Raw genomic sequence first — 22,489 nt, 5'->3', positions numbered from 1 at the left:
AAATAAAATATACGCAGAAATTTCAACTGGAAAGTGACTTTCAAAAGAAGTGTTTCTGAAAAATATGCTGAGCATGAAAAATGGAATGTGACCAAGGACTCAAAGAAATATATATGGAGAATACAAGTCACCTCACATCCGTGTCATTCTATGAAATACCCTTCTAGGGTGAACAGAATACTATTCGTTTTCCTAATCTCAGCATTTGAAACTCAAAACATGATCTTGAAAATTATCCATCAATATCTGTTAATAATATTATAACAAAGTTGGTTCTTTAATTATAATATATCAAAGAGAAGGCTTGGGCTGGATCTTTCCGCCCCCTGCACATATGTATCAAGTAGGCAGCTTGTTCTCCATGAGAGTCCTAACTCTCACTCTGTTGCCTCGCCTTAGGTCCCTATCCCTACCTGGGCTGCTTTGTCTGGCCTCAGTGGGAAAGGATGTGTCTGGTCTTGCTGAAACTTGATGCACCAGGGCAGGTTGGTACCCACAGAAGCCTTTCCCTTCTCAGAGTTCCTGCAGAGGACTAGAGTTCTGTTCTCAGTTCACAACTCCTCCACCTCTCTCTGCCTTCTCAGGATCTGTCTCTTATTCTAGCCTATTGTTATTCTGCCCCTGTATACCCAAGTATTTATAATTATTCATGTATATATATATATATATATATTCATAATTAAAAGCTAAACTAAAATAATAGAAATCATGTTAAATTGTTTCTATATATTAACATTGCTGTACAAAGTTTAATTATTTTATGAATTAAACTAATGAAGTTCTGGAGAGCTGTATCAGCAGTTTGGACTACTGGCTGCACTTGCGGCGGACTTAGTTTGATCCTAAGCATCTCAAGTAACTAGTACTTGTCAAAAACCACACTCAGAGAAGAGTCAGCTCATCTTCTGATATCTGCAGATACTTATAGTAGTGTAAATGTGAACAAACATACACACATATATACACATAAATATAAACATAAATTAATAGTGAACCCAAATGAATTACAGAAATAATAATTTTTTCTTTTACTTAAACAAGGCAAAAATAATAAGAGCAGAAAAATTATGTTCCTTTTGAAAACTCATTTACATTTTATTATTACTATACCTTATTAAAATGAAGATTCTGGTTCATCACTAATTCTTTTTTATTGGTTTGCTGTATGACTACAAATTTTATTAATTTCCAAGAGTCATGTATATAATGAGTTACTATTAATTGACTTATCAATGTTATCAATCAACTAAAATATCTGAAGACACTTTACATTCATAATTTCTTCATTTATATATGATAAAAATTAGCTGCAAAATAAGTTTTTTCTCATATTTTAAACAAGTAAGTAGCAAAGATTAATGTAGATGATTTTCATCCTTTAAGCTATACCTTCCACTACTATTTTCCCTTTCTGTTACTATTGATATTATTGATATTATATTGCTAGGTGGGATTTTCTGACATATTTACATTTTGAGATAATTTTTATTGGATATTTTATTTACTTACATTTCAAATGTTATCCCATTTCCAGATTTTGCCTCTGAAAACTCCCTATCCTAAACTCTCTTCCCTCTGTTTCTATGAGAGTGCTCCCCCACCAAACACACTCCCTGCCCTTGTATTCCCTTACACTGGGGCATTGAGGCTTCACAGAACCAAGGGCCTCCCCTCCTACTGATGTCTGACAAGGGCATCCTCTGCTACATATGTGGCTGGACTTATGGGTCGCTCCATGTGTACATTTTGGTTGGTGTTTTAGTCCCTGGGAGCTCTTAGGGGTCTAATTGGTTGATAGTTTTGTTCTTTCTGTGTGGTTGCAATAGTTGGTTGAAAGTAACAGCCTCTGTTTTTGTCAGTCTCTAGCAGAGTCTCTCAGGAGACAGTTCTATCAAACACTGAGATGAGTGTTCTTGGATTCATTAATTTAGTGTGTGTGTGTGTGTGTGTGTGTGTGTGTGTGTGTGTGTGTGTGTGTGTTGTTGAGATGCCAATCAACATCAGAGGTCATTTATGTAAGCTTAGTTTTCTTATTCTTCCATGTGGATCCTGGGGCCCTAATCAAATCACCAGGCTTGGTTGGAAGGTCCTTTACTCACAGGATTATCTCTCTGGCTTGAGTATATCATGAATAGTTTTAACATTTAATATTGGTGTAGTTTCTTCTAATTTAAGTCCCTTTCTAGACTGATAATTTTCCCTGATAAACTGTATTAATCATATGCCATGTCTTGTTCATCAATTTTCTGAATATGTTTTTGTCCAAACATTACTAATACAGGGTACACAAAGAATTTTCTCTTTATCTGTCATGTATATGAGTCTCTCATATATATTACTAATATATATATATGTATATATATATATATGCACACAGATGTATGTGTGCTTATACATTCATATGTGTTTTTCTTTATATAGTTTATATATAGATAAAGATATATTTTGTACACAGATATATCTATATACCTTATAAATATGAGCACATATGAGCTTATATATTAAATATATATGTCTATATTAAGTTTACATTTTTAAAGATTATTTCAAAATATATCCCAGTTAGCCTTTTATGTGGTCACATGGTTACAATATATGCTACTGGCCAGTTTTTTCTCTATGAAAGAATTTCCCATTCTGGGCTATGGTTCTAATTCTGTCACTAAGTGAACCTCATCCTGTAAAACTGACTTTATATACATGTTATGACCTTAACTGTAGACGGAATTTAAACATACTATACAATATTTTTCAAGCCTTATAATTCACCCCATATGGTGTCACCTGCCTGAGGAGAATATGCATGAATGTGAACCCGTGTGAAATAGGTTTGAAGATTACAGTATCCAGAACGGAGAGATAATGAAAGCACTCTGTTCTTTTCTCCTCTGGAATTTCAGATAAGAGTCTCATAAGTAGCAGAGATAAAACGAGAAAGCAAGAAATAATTCAAATGCAGAAGGCAACGCTCTACTCTGCAGCAGTTCTCCATCGTGTTATATATAGAAATCAGATCAGTCATTGTTTTCCAGCCTGCTAAATAAAACTAGAGCGCTGGAATGGCATACCACTTGACCTCCAGGGCCTCCACAGCAGTATTTAACAGGCTCAAAGGGAGTGAGTGCACTTGCAAGTGTCTCCTGTTTACATGCCAGATTCCCCTGCTAGTTCACACAATGTTCAAAAGGCACAAGTCCCTGGAACGCAAGAGGGAATTGTTAGCCCAGGGACTTCCACACTCCACAATGAAGAATAATACAAGAAATTTCCACTCTCTATCACAGCTTGTACTTTCAGCAGGCCCGCTAAAACCTACCACAGCAGTGAAACACTCAAAAACAACCCACTTTGAGATTGAAATACTGGATGCGCATACAAGAAAACAGATATGTATTGTGGATAAGGTAAGCTTTATTGATATTCTTAAATGTTTTTCATTAGGCTCAAAATTACTAACTTCAAAATTAAAAGCTAGGGCTTTGCTAAATGTATTTCTAAATATCAAGCTTAATTCTTGAATAAAAAAGAAGATACCTTATTGTTGTATCAAGAAGGAACATTTGCTTCATTTTCATATTTGCCATAAATAACCATTTTAATTTCTGCTGTATTGCCAATAATCCATAAGTAAAACATTTAGAACACAGATTACATCAAGTTTTTTTTCATGATTTTATAGTAATAAAATATACACCATTTCAAAAGTGCTTGTAGAAAATCAGAAGTAAAAAATAAATGAAAAATTTAAAGTATTTAGTGTATGTCCATAGGGGATAATATTTCAAATGCAAATACAGAAAATATCTAATAAATAAAATTGTAAACATTTTAGTATATTGTTTTTGTTGTTTACTTTTCTAAAGCTTTTACCTTTTTAGCAGCAGTCTTTACATTCTTAAATAATACAGCTTATTAAATTCCCCATCTCTCTGCATCTGCACACACAGATGTTTTAAAAAGAATGGTGTAATCTGTATATCTTAGATTAGAAAAATGAAGTATGAATATGTGCTTATTGGAGATTTAAGGGTATGTATCATAAACCAAAATGTTTTTCATATATTTGAAAAGACAGCAACTTCAATTCATTACAGAATTGATATTTTCAAAAAAGTTATGTATTTTGCTTTTATAGAAAAACTGGTGTTTGTTGTTTGTTAAAACAGAATATCCAATCACTTCCTCTATTTAAGCATGCTGCAGTTGGACTGTTAGATGAGTCTTCATACCTGTCAAAGACATTATGTATTTTCAAATTTACTAACTGTGGTGACAGTGATAATTTACTACTTGAATGAAATGAATAACTTTTAGGTACAAAATAAATATTAAACTGGCCTATTTCAATATAGGTCACAAGTAACACTAAGGAGATTCCAGTCTTCCACTTGTTCATGGTTGCAAATAATATACATCTATATTTCTGTAAGTGAAAAATGTTTTAAGTTAAAGAACATCTAATGTATAGGGTCCATATAATATTTTTCTGTGTAATAAAAAAGTATTTCTTTTGATTTTTCAAATCATACTTTTAGGAATAAGAAAATTCTTATAATTTTGAGTCTTCTCCAGAAACATCTGACAGTTGAAACATATTCGTACTAAATGTCTGAGTGGATAAAAAGTTCAGAAGAGTGAACTAAACAAGTAACAAATTTCAGAGAGTGTAAGAATTGGTACCTTAAAGTAAGAAATGTAAACACTTGCTAATTGTTACTCTCATGTCTGATACCATCCTTGAAGAAGTGAGAATAAAGTTCACATTCATAGATATCAATTGAATTGAAAAGAAAAAAAAAAAGTAAAGAAAATAATAGAAAGCTGCTGTCTTACAAATTGCCCCCATCAACTGGAAAAATCCTGGGGCCCAACTCTGACTGGTATCATTTTATAGAAATAACTGTCCTAATAAGCAGTTGACGTTGAATTCCTCACCACCCTATTTTTAATTTTCTTTCATTCCTTTCTTCTTTTATACCCATTGTTCCACTGTTTTTTCTTTTTATTTATTTATGTCAACCCAGGGCACAGTTCATACTCTCCCAGCCAACTACTTACTAAAAGCTGCCACACCCACACATCATGCTATAAGATATTGACATATGAGATGAAGTCTCTGATTTTGCTCTGTTAAGAGGAGTTGTTTTGCAATTGGTTTTGCTTTTTTTTATGTCTTCGTATGGCTGCATCATGATGAAGCACATGAAAGAAAAGAGCTAGATAAATTTGGTTGTTCTTTAATAATTTCAAATGTCTTGAAGTTTTCATCATGATAGCCGATTTTGTTTGCTAGCTCTATACTTTTCGTCTCTCACATGAAAAGTATAAAGTATATATGAAATGTTTCATTTCTCTCATTACTTTTTCTTGTCTTCCTCTTGTCACTCTCTTTGCTTCTCTTACTCTATCCACATTCAAGTCACTGGGGCCTTTATGTTCCTCAGTGTTCAAAACTAGAGCTTGCCAAATCCAGAACAGCAGTGGCAAAAACTGCCGAAACCCAGTCCTCAGGATCATACTCAGAGTGGGTGGGCAGCATGTTCTGTTATTAATCAATTAAAAATCTTCTCAGGATACTTGTTTTTATCTCCAAACCATTTTACTACTACAGTACTCCTTTGACTTTTTAAAAATTAGTTGTATTTTTTTTTACTTTTGATCTCTGTTGATTCATCATCATCCCACTCATGAGGCATTTATAGTCCAACTTATCATCTATCTGTCTGTCTATCATCAATCATGGTCTGCATCATCTTCTATGTATCCGTATCTTTTATTAGACATGCCTAATTTAGCATATCTCAAGCTGATAATATGTGAGACATCTTAGGACAGCGCCTTAAACATAATGTGAATGAAGTTATTTTTTAATTATACTCATGATTTGGAGGGACAGCATTTGTTCATACAAACCCTAAGAAAAAAAGGCTAATACTTCATTCTATTATGATAGATTTACAATTTGACAAGATAGTTGATATATTTAGTTTAAAATAGTGTTTTCGAATACCGGGCATGAGCTCTGTGTAGATTGTCCGCTAATTAGCTTCCCTAGAGATCTCCAAGTAAATAAATGGAAACTACCTTCCCAGTAACTCTCTAGTTACTCGTGGGAGTCATGACTCATCCCTTAATCTCATGCTGCACACACAATCCATCTTCTTGACAACACCTTCAAAGTATATCCAGACTGTGACAAATCTCTGTCATCTTCACTGCCAGCTTGCTTAAATCTGCAGCCTGCATTTGTCATTATCACCTTCAGTGTATGCCCTACATGGCAACCAGAGCTAGCTGTTACGCTGTGTCAGATAATGCACTCCACCTGGTAACTAGGCCTTGCCTTGCTTTTGGATTTCCCTGTCACACTTTCCCTAAAGCTCTTCCTAATGTTGAGCCTTTAATATGTTACAACGTGCCTTTCCACAAGAGGCTCTGCAAGCATTGCCTTAGAACATTGTTTTTCCTTTAATTATTTGGTCCGATTACAATATATTGGATTTCCAAACTGAGAGGTTGTATTGTTTCTTTCCTCTAAGCATCTTTTTCATTTAGATCAGTCCCTGGGGCAGTTTAAATGGTTATGTGTTTAGTAGATAAGATCCATCCAAGACAAGAGTCTGGACATTGCTCACATGTTCTAAAATGATAGTTTTAAATTGGACCAGGATAAAACATTTTGCGATTTCCTAGCTGTGGTTAAGTGAGACATACATCTATTCATTTATTTTACATTCCTTTACAATATTCCATTAATGAAAGATTTCTCTGTGTTTATTTTAAAGGTAGTTGGATACAATTTATCCTTAAATCAGTATATAGTTAATCGAAGGAAACTTTTATAATGATGTTGAAGGCTGTCATAATCTTTTTGAATCATCTAGAAATGTTTATTAAGTTTTTTTCACTACTGACTAAAGCAAAATAAGTTATTAACAATCATACAATGAGACATTTTAAAGTACATGGTTTAATGTTATTGTGATGAGATTGCTGGAACATCAAAATGGAAGATCTTGCATAAAAATAATTTTAAGAAAACGCTGAATCATCAACATAGCCCTTATAGTTGAGTTTAGAAGCCTGCCTGCTGCTGAGTCAAGAACAAACAAAAGCATAAAGCACTGTGAGTGATAGATAGACTAATGTCTTCCCATTCTCCTCTCCTTCATCTTTACTCAAAAGACATGGCAGTTATTGGATTCTTCTGTTTACTCTTCTGCCCAAGAGAATCTTTCTAAATATCTCATACGCACAAAGCAAGAACATCCCTCCAAGGGTCCACATAGGACCTACTGCCATAGAAATGTAGAGATACTACTAGAATTAGAGTACCTTAAATAGTATGTCTTTAAATACGTTATCCAAAATTCTGACACAATAATTAAAGCTTTCAGTAGCGCTGATTTAAATATGTTTTGCAAGTTATAGCCAGTGTGTTAGTTCATTAATTTTATGTGATCGAAAATGTTTATGTATTTGTTTAGAGAGACTTCAAAATTTTAGTTTTATGTTACTAACAGGTCTTGTTTCTTCTACATCTTGCCAGTATCCCCTTTTCTTCCACACTTACTCCTTTCTGCTTAGTTTTCTTCTTGCATTCTCTATGATATAGAATGGTCCAGCTAGCAGCTTATGTTTATTTAATTCAGATATACTAGAATGTTTTTAGGAAACTGAGTTATTATTTTAAGTGCCCAATATATCTTATTTTTTAGAAATGAAATACTATCATTTATCCTTATAATATGGGAAACACTGAAATTTATATTTTCCCAACTAACTGATGTAGATGAAGGATCTTCTGTAGTCTATGTGAAATAAACTAACATTAGTTAAGTTGTAAAAATGAATAAAACATAAAACTTATGTTAGTATAACAGTAAATTAAGACTCAATATCCCTTCAATTCACTTTATTGAAAATAGATTCTTCTCTCACATAGCACATCCTGACCCACATTTTCCCCTCTCTATAGCTCCCAGCCCTACCCTATCTCCACTCTTCTTCTGCTTTACCTCAGAAAAGCACAGGTCTCTAAGATATCAGCCAGAAAGGATAAACATAATACAATAAGACATGCAAAAATCCCTCATATCAAGACTAAAAAGGAAACCCAAAAGTTATTGAAAAGCATATTTTTATTTTAAGGTTCCATGGAATTTTTATTTGACATAACACAAGTGTATATTTATGGGTATATTTATATATTATGAAAGATGTATGCATTGTGGAATAGTATATCAGGCAAACTGGCATATCAATAGATAATATGCTTTTGTATATATGAAATGAACATGCAATATATACACATATATTAGAACAATATGATAAATACTGATCATAAGTTTGTATAGAAAAAAATAAAACTCCCTTTTCAGTTATTTTTAACTACTGGTGCTTTAATAAGTATTTTCTGCTTGATCTGGAAAAACCTGCAAATTTTTTTAATTTTAACGACTATTTAAGTTACCTAATTGAAGAACAACTATCTCCCTTCTCCATCAACCCACAAGACAAAGGGACCGTCTACATATGTTCAGTTATTTATAACAGTTTTATTGTGTTTATTTTACTAAGTTATGTCTATACATTTGTATTTAAATTTATTACTATGTAAGAGCAAACTTTTGTATAGTTAAACTGTGCGTTGGCTATATGCTCATGGAAATCTATAGAATGAAGGACAAGGTACTCATGGAGGGCTTAACAATGTGTGAAGAAGGGACCCTCCTTGAAAATGTAGTATTTATATGGATAAGATCAACAGTGAATAGCGAAATGCATGCATAGAAAGTAGGGATATGATGATCTACAAATTATGTCTGGTTGACTGTAGTGACTGATAGGAAGGGTGCAGACAGGATGCTGGTTCATGTCCTTCAATAGCTCCAGACCATGGATTGATAGAATTTACTGTCTTAAATTGTACTGATTTGTTTGTTTTGTTTCTCCATTTTTGCATAGACAAGTAGAAGGACCAGCATGCATACTATCATTTCCATCGTGCCTACATGTAACAATAATATAATACAACTAGAAAATACAATAAGTATTTCTACTAAATATCCTTTGCTGAATTGACCAAAGTATTAGATGGTTGGTTTGAGGGGAAATCCTGCCTGGAACTGATTTAACAATCAATAGAGGAGGGGCTTGTGGAAGAGTCTTTATTTTTTAGAAGCGCTTTGAAAAAAACATTACTTGTGTTAACTCAATTCTTCCCTCTGTTCTCATGAATATCAATTTCATAGGTATTCTCTCTTCCTTTCCCTCTCTTTCTTCCTTCCCCCTCTCTCTCAAAGTGTGTGTGAGTGTGTGAGTGAGTGAGTGAGTGAGTAGTGTGTGTGTGTGTGTGTGTGTGTGTGTGTGTGTGTGTGTGTAAATTGGTGAAGGTGCAAGTGTGTGTGGACACAAAAGTGTCAGAATCCTGCATGTAGAGTTCCATAACCTACCCTCCATGGATATTAGGAATCAAACCAGGATCACATAGAAGAGTAATATGCTCTCTAAGGCATAAACCATCTTTGCCATGTTACCAGTGCTGTGTGGGAGAAGCTTACCTCTTGGAAAGTTTGTTTGACAGCTTGAGGAGAAGTTTTGGGCATCTCTTCTATAATATGACCCCAAGGAAGTACTTCCCAGAAGATTTCATCGTTATGATGCTGGTCTCTGACTCATAAGTCCAGCATCTATTTTGATAGGAACATAAAGGTCTCACTTCCACAGTCTTCCCATTCAAATACAAATAGCTCTAATGAAGTCTGAAAAGAATCCAAAACTTCCCTCTGAAACTTCACACGCATGGTCCTATGGCTCCAATGCTTTTGCCATTCCATCTCCAATGTTTCCCCAGAACAGATAACAAAAATCTCAACACTCAACAGCCTTTTCTGCCAAAAAGCATTAAAATCCTTCTACAATCCTACCCATGTTAGCATGGCCAGTTATATGAAGGTATACATTAAGGTTTGTTGAATTGGCTATTGTCAAATAAACTCAAAAATACTTTGCAGTACCATAATCCTAAAAAAAGTTTTCAGCACATGTTCATCTTCTCCTTCCTTTGAGATGTCCTTTTTACTCTCCACTTTCCTGCTTCTATGCACTTCTTTGTCAACCAATATTCATCCTTCTATTTTAATGTGCTCTTCATACCAATATTCATCCTTCTACTTTAATGTGCTCTTCATACCAATATTCGTCCTTCTATTTTAATGCGGTCTTCATTGCAGATTTACTCACCCATAGATTAAGAATTACAGAAAAGGCTACATACAGTACACTTATGGTACCCATTTAGAACCTTTGATGGTGTCATTATTCTGCGTAAGCTAAAGCAATCATTTACATCTCATGTATCATACATTTGGCATTTAAAGGAACTGAATGATGGATCAAAGGAAGTGAGAGGAAGAGAATGAGATATATGTGAACGTCATACTCAGTTGGTATTAAAATCTGAACATCAGTGCCTGTGGATATGTGAGGAACTCCTGGATACCACGTAAGGGGAGGATGCATAGTGAGCTTTTCCCAGAAGGGAGGCATTGTCTCCTACTCTAGCTTAAGTCACACTGAACCAAAGACTTTTCATGTTTTTCGGATATTCCTATTATTGCAAATGACATGCACAGGTGGTTTGACACAAGTACACATAACAGTTTTTTAAATAAGAAATGTACATGATACTAGAGTACAACTAGAGTGATTTTTATGTTGATATTTGTTTTGTTTGTTCTCTTATGTTTGAGATGGGAGAGCACCCTCATAGAAGCAGGGGTGGGGGCTGATCGAATAGGGGGTTTTCAGAGTGTAATTCAGAAAAGGGGATATTTGAAATGTCAATAATACATGTATTTTTTAAAAAGGCACTTTAGAGGTGTTTACTTGGGAAACTTGAATCAACTTTCTTATTCACTTAAGATTTTACCACATGAAATTTCTTAGGTTCCAAACCACTAAGATATTATGTTTTGTTGTAGTACTTTGAAGCTGAATCATCTCTGTTGAACTAATAAGCTTTAAGGAAGTGATCTGATTGGCCCAATCAGAGAGTGATGTTATAGCGAGTCTGGTGTTTCTTTTTGAGGGATTCCATTGGACCTGGGATTCTTGAATTGTTCTTTCTGTTAAAGGAGGGTTGTACTTCTGTTTCACTCTTTTCTTTTTTATTAAACTACTTTACTTGAAAAACAGCGATAATTGTACAAATTTAAAAAGCATTTTTGCATGAAACTATATGAATATATTTTTGTCAGAACTTGATTTTTTTAAAGGTTTGATAGTATGCATTGAAATCTTGCTAGTTACAATGACCTTAAAGTACATGTAGAACAAAACATAACATGGAAATAGTCAAAGTTTTCTTGGTGTGTAAAGATTAGACATAATAATTTTTAAATACCAAGAATAGCTACAAGGCTATATTCTTAGCTCTTAGATTATTAATGATTAAGGTCTAGGTGTACCACACTTTCTACCCCAAAGATGCTCCAATGTACAATAAGGACACATGATCCATCATGTTCATAGCAGCCTTATTTATAATAGCCAGAAGCTGGAAGAACACAGATGTCCTTCAGTAGATGTATGGATACAAAAACTGTGGTATATTTACACAATGGAGTACTTTTCAGCTATTAGAAACAATGACTTTATGAAATTTCTAGGAAAATGGATGCATCTAGAGAATATCATCCTGAGTGAGGTAACCCAATCACAGAAGAACAGACATAATATGCAGTCACTGATAACTGGATACTAGTCCCAGAGAGTTCTAAATACCCAAGAAACAACTCACAGACCATATGAAGTTCACTTTTTTTAATGTGTGGAAATCATGAATTAATGAAGAACTGTGCTGCTTTTGGCTGTTTATCTGTTTCATTGTGTGCTCTGAAATTTTCTAAAATGAACATTTAAAATTACATCATGTTTGAAGGCTTTTAATTTTACAATTGTCCATTATTTGATTTTGAAACTTATAATCTATTGTAAGTAGTAATTTTTCTAACAAACATTTGATAAGTCGCTTTCTTGACGAGATATTTGTCTATACAGGTTGATAAATCACTGAATATTGATTTATTACCTACTTGTTATAAACATCACTGAATGAAAACAATTGCAATCTGAACTTCATTTTATCAGAGTTTAAACCTAAGTCAATACAGATGCGATGCTAAATCTACTCTAAACATGGGGAAACTGCAAAGTTTTAAAATTATTTTTATATTTTTTTAATTAGTTTTTTGTTTTAACCTGTACTTCTGGTAAAGGTTTCATGTAACTTACTAATACTATTTTAGTATTGTTTATAATCATATTTATTTGGATGCCTATAATTTTTTTAAAATTTCTATGGCACATGTTTTAGAGAAGTTAACACACATATTAGTGCTCAACTTTTGATAGAAAAGCATATTTGGTATCCATTGAAGGATTACTATGATATTTAAATGTTATATGATAGAAAAATCATATACTTATGAAATAATATATAACCAACAATATATTGATTTAACAGATAATTCATACTGAACATCATATTTTCATATTAAATTCATTAAGAAATATTAATAAACTATGCAAATTTCCTGTAAAGTCCCCCACATCTTGTCTTCTGAGACTATTTTATATAAGGCAGACTGGCTTCAAGCTTGCAATGTTTCTGAAGCTCTCTTTGAATGTTTGAATCCTTTACCTTCGGTTTATAAGCACTAGGGTTAGAGGACCATCCATCACACCATTGGATGTAGTGCTTGGGACCAAAGATAGACTTTTGTATCTTCAAAGCAATCCTAAGAGATGATTGGTATTCAAAGCCACAAAGTAATAGATCAGATCAACCCAGGTAAGAATTTTGATGATTGGATTCAGTGTCTAAAGAGCTGTTTTGCTAAAGAATCTCTTCCACTATTTTTTAATTATTAAGTAAACATTCATTTAAAATGAAATTTTAAATAAACTGCGGTTTAATTTATTTCAGTACTTAATATTATCTGCTTAAGAAATTCTTATGAGCTCTAAAGCTAATTTTTAACATATTATCCCATTTTCTTTTCTGTTGTTTTATTTTTTATTTTTTAAAGTTGGATATTTTCTCTACTTACATTTCAAATGTTATCTCCTTTGCCAATTCTCCCCCTCCTGAATCCCTTTATTCCCTCCTTCTCTCCCTGCTTCTTTGAGAGTGCTCCCCGATTCATCCACCCATTCCTTTCCACCTCTACGCCTGGCATTTCCCTACACTGGGGCACTGAGCCTTCACAGGACCAAAGTTCTCGCCTCTGCTACATATACTGCTGGAACCATGGGGCCGTCCATGTGTACTCTTTGGTAGGTGGTTTAGTCTCTGGGAGTTCTGGGGAGGTCTGGTTAGTTTGTATTGTTGTTCTTTTCATGGGGTTGCAAAACCCTTCAGCTCCTTAGTCCTTTCTCTAACTCTAATGGGGACACTGTTCTCAGTCCAACTGTAGGCTGTGAGCATCTGCCTCTGTATTTATTAGAGCAGAGCCTCTCAGGAGACACCTATATCGGGCTCCTGTCAGCATGCAGTTCTTGGCATCCACAATATTGTTTGGGTTTAGTGACTGTATATGGGATGGATCCCCAGGTGGGGTAGTCTCTGGATGGCTTTCCCTTCAGTCTCTGCTCCACACTTTTTCTCCACATTCCCTACTATCCCATTTTCTAAACTGAAAATGTATAATAGAAATTCACAGATGTTGCTGTTCTTTTCTATGTTAATCCTGCATGTGATACTCTTGGGGCCACGTTCTTCCTCCTGTTATAAAACTAGCAAGTGGCAGTTCCTACCAGTAACCAAGCCTCTTTGAGTGTTTGTATTATGCGTTCCTCTGTGGAGTGTTATAACATCTCAATATTTAATCATTTATTATCAACTTATCTTATTATGTTTTCTGTTGTACTTGTGGGACGTTTTCCCAATGTTCACTGACAATTGATCAAAAATTGTGCATTCAAAACAAACAAGTTGAAATGGCTGTAGTTTTTTCTAACCATTTCATTTCTAAAAAGATGCTGTAGCCTGTAATTCAGAGATATTGTTTATTTTTAGGAGCTCGGGGACACATGAGAAAAGTATTGTTATGCAAGCAGTGCTCATATGAATAGTTAATTTTAAAAACACAACAGATGGTGAACGTAGTCACAACTTTCATTTCTTTTTTGCATGAAACTTTGCCTTCATCAATGTAAATGTTGGCAAATCAGCAATGAGTCAAGCCTGGAGTACAATCTGCAAAATTTTAGATGCATGTACTTGATTCGGTTAGAAAGCTTTACCTTGCTCGCTTATTAGTTTAAGATTGATTTCTTATAAGAAATATTAATGAAGACCATTTTAAGGTTTACAGTTGGGACTTTGTATTTCTTTTACCTATAACTTTATATTTATTTACTTATTTATTACCATTCCATTTATTTTTGCATCCCTAATGGTTTCCCACTTCCTGGTTATACATCCACAATAAATCCATCCCACATCTCTGCTCTCTCCCCTCCACTTTGCCTCTTTGAGTGTGTTTCCCAATCCATGCCCTCCTCTCCCATCCCCCTATGCTGAAGCATCAAACCTCCACAAAACCAATGGCTCATTGGTGACAGACAAGGCCATCCTCTGCTACATTTATACCTGAAGCCATCGATCCATCCTTATACACTCCTTGGTTGGTGATCTAGTTCCTGGAAGCACTGGGGTGGTCTGGCCAGCAGACATTGTTCTTCCTATGGGGTGTCAATTTCCCTCCCCGCCTCCAGTCCTTCCACCATTTCCAACACCAGAGTCCCTGAGCTCAGTCTGATTGATGATTGGCTCCAAGCATCCATATCTTCATTGGTCAGTTTCTGGAAGAACCTTCTAAAAAATCAGCCACACCAGGCTCCTGTCATCAAGAACCTCTCAGAAACAGCAAGTGTTGGGTTTGGTGTCTGCAGACAGGATAGATCCCCAGGTGGGGCAGTCTCTAGGTGGCCCTATCCTCAGCCTCTGCTCCGTTTGTGTCCCTGTCATTCCTTTGGACAGGAACATTTCTGAGATAAAAACTTTGAGATGGCTAGGTGTCCCTATCCCTGGGCTGTAGGAGGTCTCTGCAGGTTCTATCTTCCCTTTTCTGTGCAGTTCAGCTGAAGCCATCCCTGATGGTCCCTGGGAGTCTTCACTTCCAGGGCATCTGAGTCACTCCAGTGACTAGCCCCAGTACCTCATCCCTCATTGCTACATTTTTGTTAAATTTCCTGACCCTCTGTACTTTTCTCTTATCCTTTCTAGTACCTGATACTTCCTTCCTTACTTCCTGACCCTCCTCTCTACATCCACTTTCCTCTTCCTCTACTTTCTACTATCATCTTGACCCCCTCAATAGAGGATGAAGCATCCACATCCTGGTCTTACTTCTCCCTAAGCTCCATATGGTCTGTGGGTTGAATAATGGGTATGGTGAGTTTGGGGGCTAATATTCACTTCTCAGTGAATACATATCATGCCAGTTCTTTGTGTCAAGGTCATCACACACATGTATCATCTCACAACAAAAACAAAAGAAAAGAAACACTGCCTTAGTCAGGGTTTCTATTCCTGCACAAACATAACCAAGAAGCAAGTTAGGGAGGAAAGGGTTTATTCAGCTTACACTTCTGCATTGCTATTCATCACCAGAGGAAGTCAGGACTGGAACTCAAGCAGGTCAGGAAGCAGATGCTGATGCAGAGGCCAGGGAGGGATGTTTCTTACTGGCTTGCTTCCCTTGGCTTGCTCAGCCTGCTTTCCTATAAAACCCAGGTCTACCAGCCCAGGGATGGCACTACCCACAATGGACTGGGACCTCCCCAGTTGATCATTAGTTGAGAAAATGCCTTAAAGATGACTCCCATAGAGGCATTTCCTCAACTGAGGCCCCTCTCTCTGTGATAACTTCAGCTTGTGTCAAGTTGGTACAAAACCAGCCAGTACAAACACACAAGTATTTCTTTCTTTGTATATATAATAGCGACTTGTGACAATGACTAAATTAATGTGATGTTCAGCTATCCTTTAAAAAACTGTTGGAATATGGCTCTAAGGGAAAAAGGTTAGTAAACACTCAAAGAACTTTACTGAAACATTTACTTAGAAGTCAGAAGTTTCCATACTTTGTTTTGGGAATCTTCCTATTTATTTCTTTGACCTTCTCTTCAGAACCTGAAACTATTTCTCTCATTTTATTAAATCTATTGGTAAGACTTCTCTTGAGCTTTTGGCTTTATTTCTTGAGTGTTTTCATTCAGCTTGCCATTTAGTGATTCAGTTTCTTTATGAAATTATATTTTCCTATCTTGAATTGTTATCCTTAATTCATTTTTATAATGTTTTCTTCATGCTATGTATTCATGAGCTCTTTGAAGTCCTTGACTGCATTCACAATTCCTATTTTGAAATCCTTGTCTTATACTTCAGCTAAAATAGTTTTTAAGAGAATATTCAAATAGGAGTTCTGGTTTCTGGAAAAGATGTCTTGTTTCTTTTTGTGGTTTTTGAGACTGCATATTTGTATCTGGAGTTCAAATGTCTATAATGTTTCTTGATGCTGCATGGGTGTTCAGGTCTTTGATCACTTTATCCAATATGAAATCTCGGGTATCAGTAGCATAGGAATAACTTTCAGTGTTGGGGTCACTGGACATTTAGTTGTTTAGATTACAACTGGGCACAAATCTGAAGTGCTGGCTGGAAATCTTAGTTCATTTTCAGAGTAGTCCCAGATTAGTTAAATGAATGCATTTGGTAGGGAAACTGTACATACCTGTAAGGTTTATATAGGAGTGTTTGGAATCCAGATCCATGGAGAACTGAATGAACAGAGGAAGCAAGGGGTAACCTATGTTCTACCACAGGAGGCAGTGAGTCTCAAGGGAATGGAGTTATTTGAGAGGATGGGATGAAGTGGGCAGTAAAGGCAGGATGATTGGTACCCTAAGGGAGTCAGAATAGAACAAAGGAAGGTTATAGTGTGCACTGATTTCTAGCACAATAGTGATAGCTGAGGGATCCATAAAAGACAGTGGGTTCTCACAAAAGAATGAGCTGAATAGCTGAGGAAGTGAGCACATAAAGCAATAGAAGTCTGTTTTTGTACTAAGATTGGCAGCCAAGTCCCAAGGAGATGGGGATGGGCTTTGTCATAGTTTCTATTCATGCACAAAACATCATGACCAAGAAGCAAGTTGGGGAGGAAAGTGTTTATTCAGCTTACACTTCCACATTGCTGTTCATCACCAAAGGAAGTCAGGACTGGAACTCAAGCAGATCAGGAAGCAGGAGCTGATGAAGAGGCCATGAAAGGATGTTACTTATTGGCTTGCTTCCGCTGGCTTGCTCTGCTTGCTTTCTTATAGAACCAGGTCTACCAGCCCAAAGATGGCACCACCCACAATGGGCTGGGCCCTCCCATCTTGATCACTAGTTGAGAAAGTACCTTACAACTGGATCTCATGGAGACATTTCCCAACTGAGACTCCTTTCTCTGTGATAACTGTGGCTTGTGTCAAATTGACACAAAACCAGCCAGTACAATTGATACTTTGTCAGCTTGACACACAACACATCATTATTAAGCTTTGACCCTTACTTTTTAATTCATTCTCAAGATCCAGATAACCTTAAGAGTCCCATGGTCTTTACAAAATATTTTTATTGGATATTCTCTGTACTTACATTTCAAATGTTATCCCCTGTTCCTCCACTTCCACTAGGCATCTACTTGCCTCCATTTAAGGCCCTCCTTCTCCCAACCACTCTCTCCTACTCAGTGCCTTGGCATTCCTCTACTCTGGGCAAATGAGCCTTCACAGGACCAAAAGCCTCTCCTCCCATCCTCTGCTACATATACAATTGGAGCCATGGGTCTCTCCATGTGTGTTCATTCGTTGGTGTTTTAGTCCCGGGAAGCTGTGGAGAGTTAGGTTGGTTGATAATTTTATTCCCATGGGGTTTCAGACCTTTTCATCTCCTTCAGTTCTTTTTTTTTTTCTGTAGTTTTTTCATTGGGGACCCCATGCTCAGTCCAATGGTTAGCTGAAAGCATCCTTAACTGTATTTATAAGACTCTGGCAGAGCCTCTGCGGAGGTAACCATATCTAGCTTCTGCCAGTAAGCACTACTTGGCATCAGCAGCAGTGCTTGGATTTGGTGGCTGCATATGGGATAGATGCCCAGGTGAGGCAGTCTCTGAATGATCTTTTCTTCAATTCCTGCTCCTTTATTTGTCCCTGTATTTTCTCCTGTGAGTGTTTTATTCCTCCGTATAAGAAGGACTGAGGCATCCACATTCTGGCCTTCCTTCTTTTTGAGCTTTATAAGGTCTGTGAAAATCATACATACTAAAATTTGAATCTATTAAAAATGTCCATTCTCTTTCAAATTTCAAAGTCTTTTTTTTAATTCAAAGTCTCCTAACTATGAGCTCCACTAAAACACTTAATTCCTTCAAGGGGAAAAATATCAGGGCACAGTGACAATTAAAAGCAAAATCAAACTCTAACCATCTAACATCTGGAACCCACTCACAAATTTCTGACCTTCTCCCAGGGCTCGGGTCACTTCTCCAGCTCTGCCCTTTGTAGCACACACCTTGTCTTCCTGGCTCCAGCCACCTCTTCTACACTGGCACTGCTGTTCTTGGTGGTCATCTCATGGTACTGGCATCTCCAAAACACTGATGTTTTTAGCTGCAACTAGGCTTCACCAATAGCCTCTCATAAGCATTTTTCATGGTGCAAAGCCTCAACTCCTTGGCATGTCCCCTGCAGTATTGGGGCATTAATTGCAACTGAGGCTATACCTTCATCAATAGTCTTCCACAGCCTCTCACAGTGCTGAGCCTCAACTGCTCTTCGTGACTCCTTCTTTCCTTCAAAACCTGTTCAACCTCTTACACATTACCAAGTCCAACCACAGCATGAGGTACAACCTTTGCTATCTCTAGAACACAACCCCACTACCAGTACTAACTTCTGTATTAGTCAGGATTCTCTAGACTCATAGAACTTATGGGTAGTCTTTACATAGTAACAAAAATTGTTGGTGACTTACAGTCTATATTCTGACTCCTGCAACAATAGTCAGTAGCAGCTCTGAGCAGATGTCTAAGGATCTAGCAGATGCTCAGTCCCATAAGGCAAACAGGTTAAGAGAGCAAGACTTCCTTCTTCCAATATCCTATATATGTAGGTTTCCAACGGAAGGTGTGTCCGAGATTAAAAGTGTGTATTACCACACCTGGATCTGGAATTTGTTCCAGATATAGTCAAGTTGACAACCAGGAATAGCTACTACAGGCTAGGAGGATGGAGTGAGACCTTTTCAGTGAGGAGTATAAGAAACAATTAGCCAACATCAAAGTAAATAGAGAGAAACTTTAAGCAATCCCATTAAAATCATGGACTTCACAAGGCTGCCCACTTTCCTCCTACCTACCCAATATAGTACTGGAAGTCCTAGCCAGAGCGATTAGACAACAAAAAGAATTCAAAAGAATTCACATTGGAAAGGAAGAAGTCAAAATATCACTATTTGCAGATTATATGATAGTATACTTAAGTGACCCAAAAATTCCACCAGAGAATTTTTACAACTAATAAACAACTTCAGCAAAGGAGCTTGTTACAAAATTAAACAAATCAACTGCCTAGCTCTACTCAATGAACAAACAGGCCGAGAAAGAAATTAGGAAATTGACACCCTTCACAATAGACACAAAGACTATAAAATACATTTGGGTGTCCCTAACCAAGCAAGTAAAGGATCTGTATGACAAGAACTCCAAGACTCTGAAATAGAAAATTGAAGAAAATCTCAGAAGATGGAAAGATCTCCCATGCTCATTGACTAGCAGGATCAATATTGTAAAAATGGCCATCCTGTGAAAAGCTATCTACAGATTCAATGCAGTCCCCATCAAAATTACAACTCAGTAATTAATAGACTTGGTAAGAGAAATTTGCAAATGTATCTAGAATAACAAAAAACCTAGAATAGTGAAATCTATTCTTATGAATAAGAACAGTTCTGGGGAAATTACCATCCCTGATCTCAAGCTATATTACAAAGCAATTGTGAAAAAAACATGCATGGTATTGGTACGGAGATAGGCAGGTAGATCAATGGAACAGAATTGAGGACCCAGAAATTAACCTACACACCTATAGCCACTTGATCTTTGACAAAGAAGCAAAATCATTCAATGGAAAAAGGACAGCCTTTCCAACAAATGGTGTTGGTTCAACTGGCAGTCAGAATGCAGAATAATTCAAATCAATCTTTTCCTATTTCTTTGTACAAAGCTCAAGTCTAAGTGGATCAAAGACCTACACATAAAACCAGGTACATGGAAAGTGAGGAAGAGCTTAGAACACATAGGTACAGGAGAAAAATTACTGAACAAAACACTAATGGCTTATACTCTAAGATCAAGAATTAACAAATAGGACCTCACAAAATTGCAAAGCTTCTCTAAGGCTAAGGACACTATTAAGAATACAAAATGGCAGCCAACAGATTGAGATAGGATCTTTACCAATTCTATATCTTATAGAGGGCTAGCATCCAATATATACAAAGAAATCAGGAAAGACTATAGAAAATCAAATAATCCTATTAAAAATGGAGTACAGATCTAAACAAAGCATTCTCACCTGAGAAACATTGAATGGTTGAGAAGCACCTAATGAAATGCTCAACATCCCTAGTCATCAGGGAAATGCAAATCAAAACAACACTGAGATTCCACCTTTTATCAGTTAGAATGTCTAAGATAAAAAACTCAGGTGACAGCAGATGCTGGCAAGGATGTGGAGAAAGAGGAATACTCCTCCACTGCTGATAGGGTTATAAGCTGATACAAACACTCTGTAAATCACTCTGGCAGTTCCTCAGAAAATTGAAATAGTACTCATGCCCTGAAAACCCAGCTATTCCACTCCTGGGCATACACCCCAAAGATGCTCCTACATATAGCAAGGACACAGGCTCCATCATGTTTATAGAAGCCTTATTTACAATAGCCAGAAACTAGAAAGTATCCCGGTGTCCATCAACATATGAATGGACACATAAAATCTGTTACATTTATACAATGGTATATTCAGCTATTAGAAACAATTACTTCATAAAATTCATAGTCAGATGGATAGAACTAGAGACTATCATTGTGAATGAGTTAACCCAGTCACAAAAATAACACACATGGTATGCACTTACTGATAAACTGATAAATTGATACTAGCCCCAGAAAGCTCTGAATACCCAATACCCAAGAAACAATTCACAGACCTTATAAAGCTCAAAAGAAGGAAGGCCAAATGGGGATGCTTCAGTAAAAAAAAAGAACAAATTTCTCATGGAAGGAAATGCCAGGTCAAATAGAGGAACAGGAATTAATGAAAACATCACTCAGAAGGGGCCTCACATATGCAGTCACCGAATCCAAGCATATAGCTGATCTCAAGAAGTACTTACTGGCAGGAACCAGATAGAGATGCGTCCTCATGGACTATGATAGAGTCATATGAATACAGGTGAGCATGCTTGCAGCTAACCATTGGTCTGAAATTGGTGACCCCAATGAGGATGCTAAAGAAAGGACCACAGGAGCTGAAAGGAGTTGCAACCTCATGGGAAGAACAAAATTATCAACCAACCAAAACCTCCAAAACTCCCATGGACTAAAACACCAACCTTTTTGCACACATTGAGAGACCTATTGATCCAGATGCATATGTAGCTGAAGATAGAGGTGTAGACTTTTGGTACAGGGAGGGCATGTTTTCCCAAAGTAGGGGACTGCCAAGGCAATGGGGTAGAGAGGGTGATATGGAAGGAGTGTATCTTTGTGAAGGCAAATGGAGGAGGAGGGAGGATGGGAGCAGGGCAGGGTAAATGGATAACCTCTCAAATGTAAATACAGAGTATCTAACCAAAAAAAAAAAAAAAAAAAAAAAAAAAAAACTGGAAGTCACAATGGAGGATTGGAAGTAAAGTACAGGTAGCATACCTGGGTCCTTGCCAAGGGTGGTAGATGTTAGTAACATAAACATCCTAACAGTAATGAGATATTGGTCATAATCTCACTAAGCAGGCAAGATAAATTGAACTGAAGTTATCTGTTTATTTTAAATTTAGTTTAGTTGTAATACAATGCAAAACAATTGAATTACTATTTAGCACATGATCTCTCATGTGTCTTTTTAATTATTTTAAAAATATCCATATTTAGAAATCATTCAAGAAATCTTCATAAACATTTTCTCACATGATTATCATATATTTCACCAATCTCCTAAACCTACAGGAGAAAAATTCAATTTGTAATTAGTGATCTTAATATGTGCATCAAAGAACAATTCATAAGTAAGTGAAAGGAATATTTGGTGAAAAAGAATTTTGAACTCTGAAAATTCATGTAAGCAGAAAGTCACATGGCTTGATGTA

General features: G+C 36.2%; 1 protein-coding gene across 1 annotated transcript in view; it reads left to right on the top strand.

Annotated features, from left to right (window-relative positions):
• Positions 1–3,176: 3,176 nt before the first annotated feature.
• TECRL (trans-2,3-enoyl-CoA reductase like) overlaps positions 3,177–22,489 on the top strand; it is a gene marked incomplete at both ends in the record, with an annotated part of 82,530 nt that continues 63,217 nt past the window's right edge. Inside the window, one exon of the mRNA XM_080909479.1 lies at positions 3,177–3,404. Coding sequence (XP_080765605.1) covers positions 3,177–3,404 — 228 coding nt within the window. The remainder of the gene's footprint in view (positions 3,405–22,489) is intronic.

The sequence above is a fragment of the Micromys minutus genome (assembly GCF_963924665.1).
Source record: "Micromys minutus genome assembly, chromosome: 1".
NCBI classification, from domain to species: domain Eukaryota; kingdom Metazoa; phylum Chordata; class Mammalia; order Rodentia; family Muridae; genus Micromys; species Micromys minutus.
The sequence above is the reverse complement of the archived record's forward strand: the minus strand, read 5'-3'. Positions and strand labels throughout refer to the sequence as shown.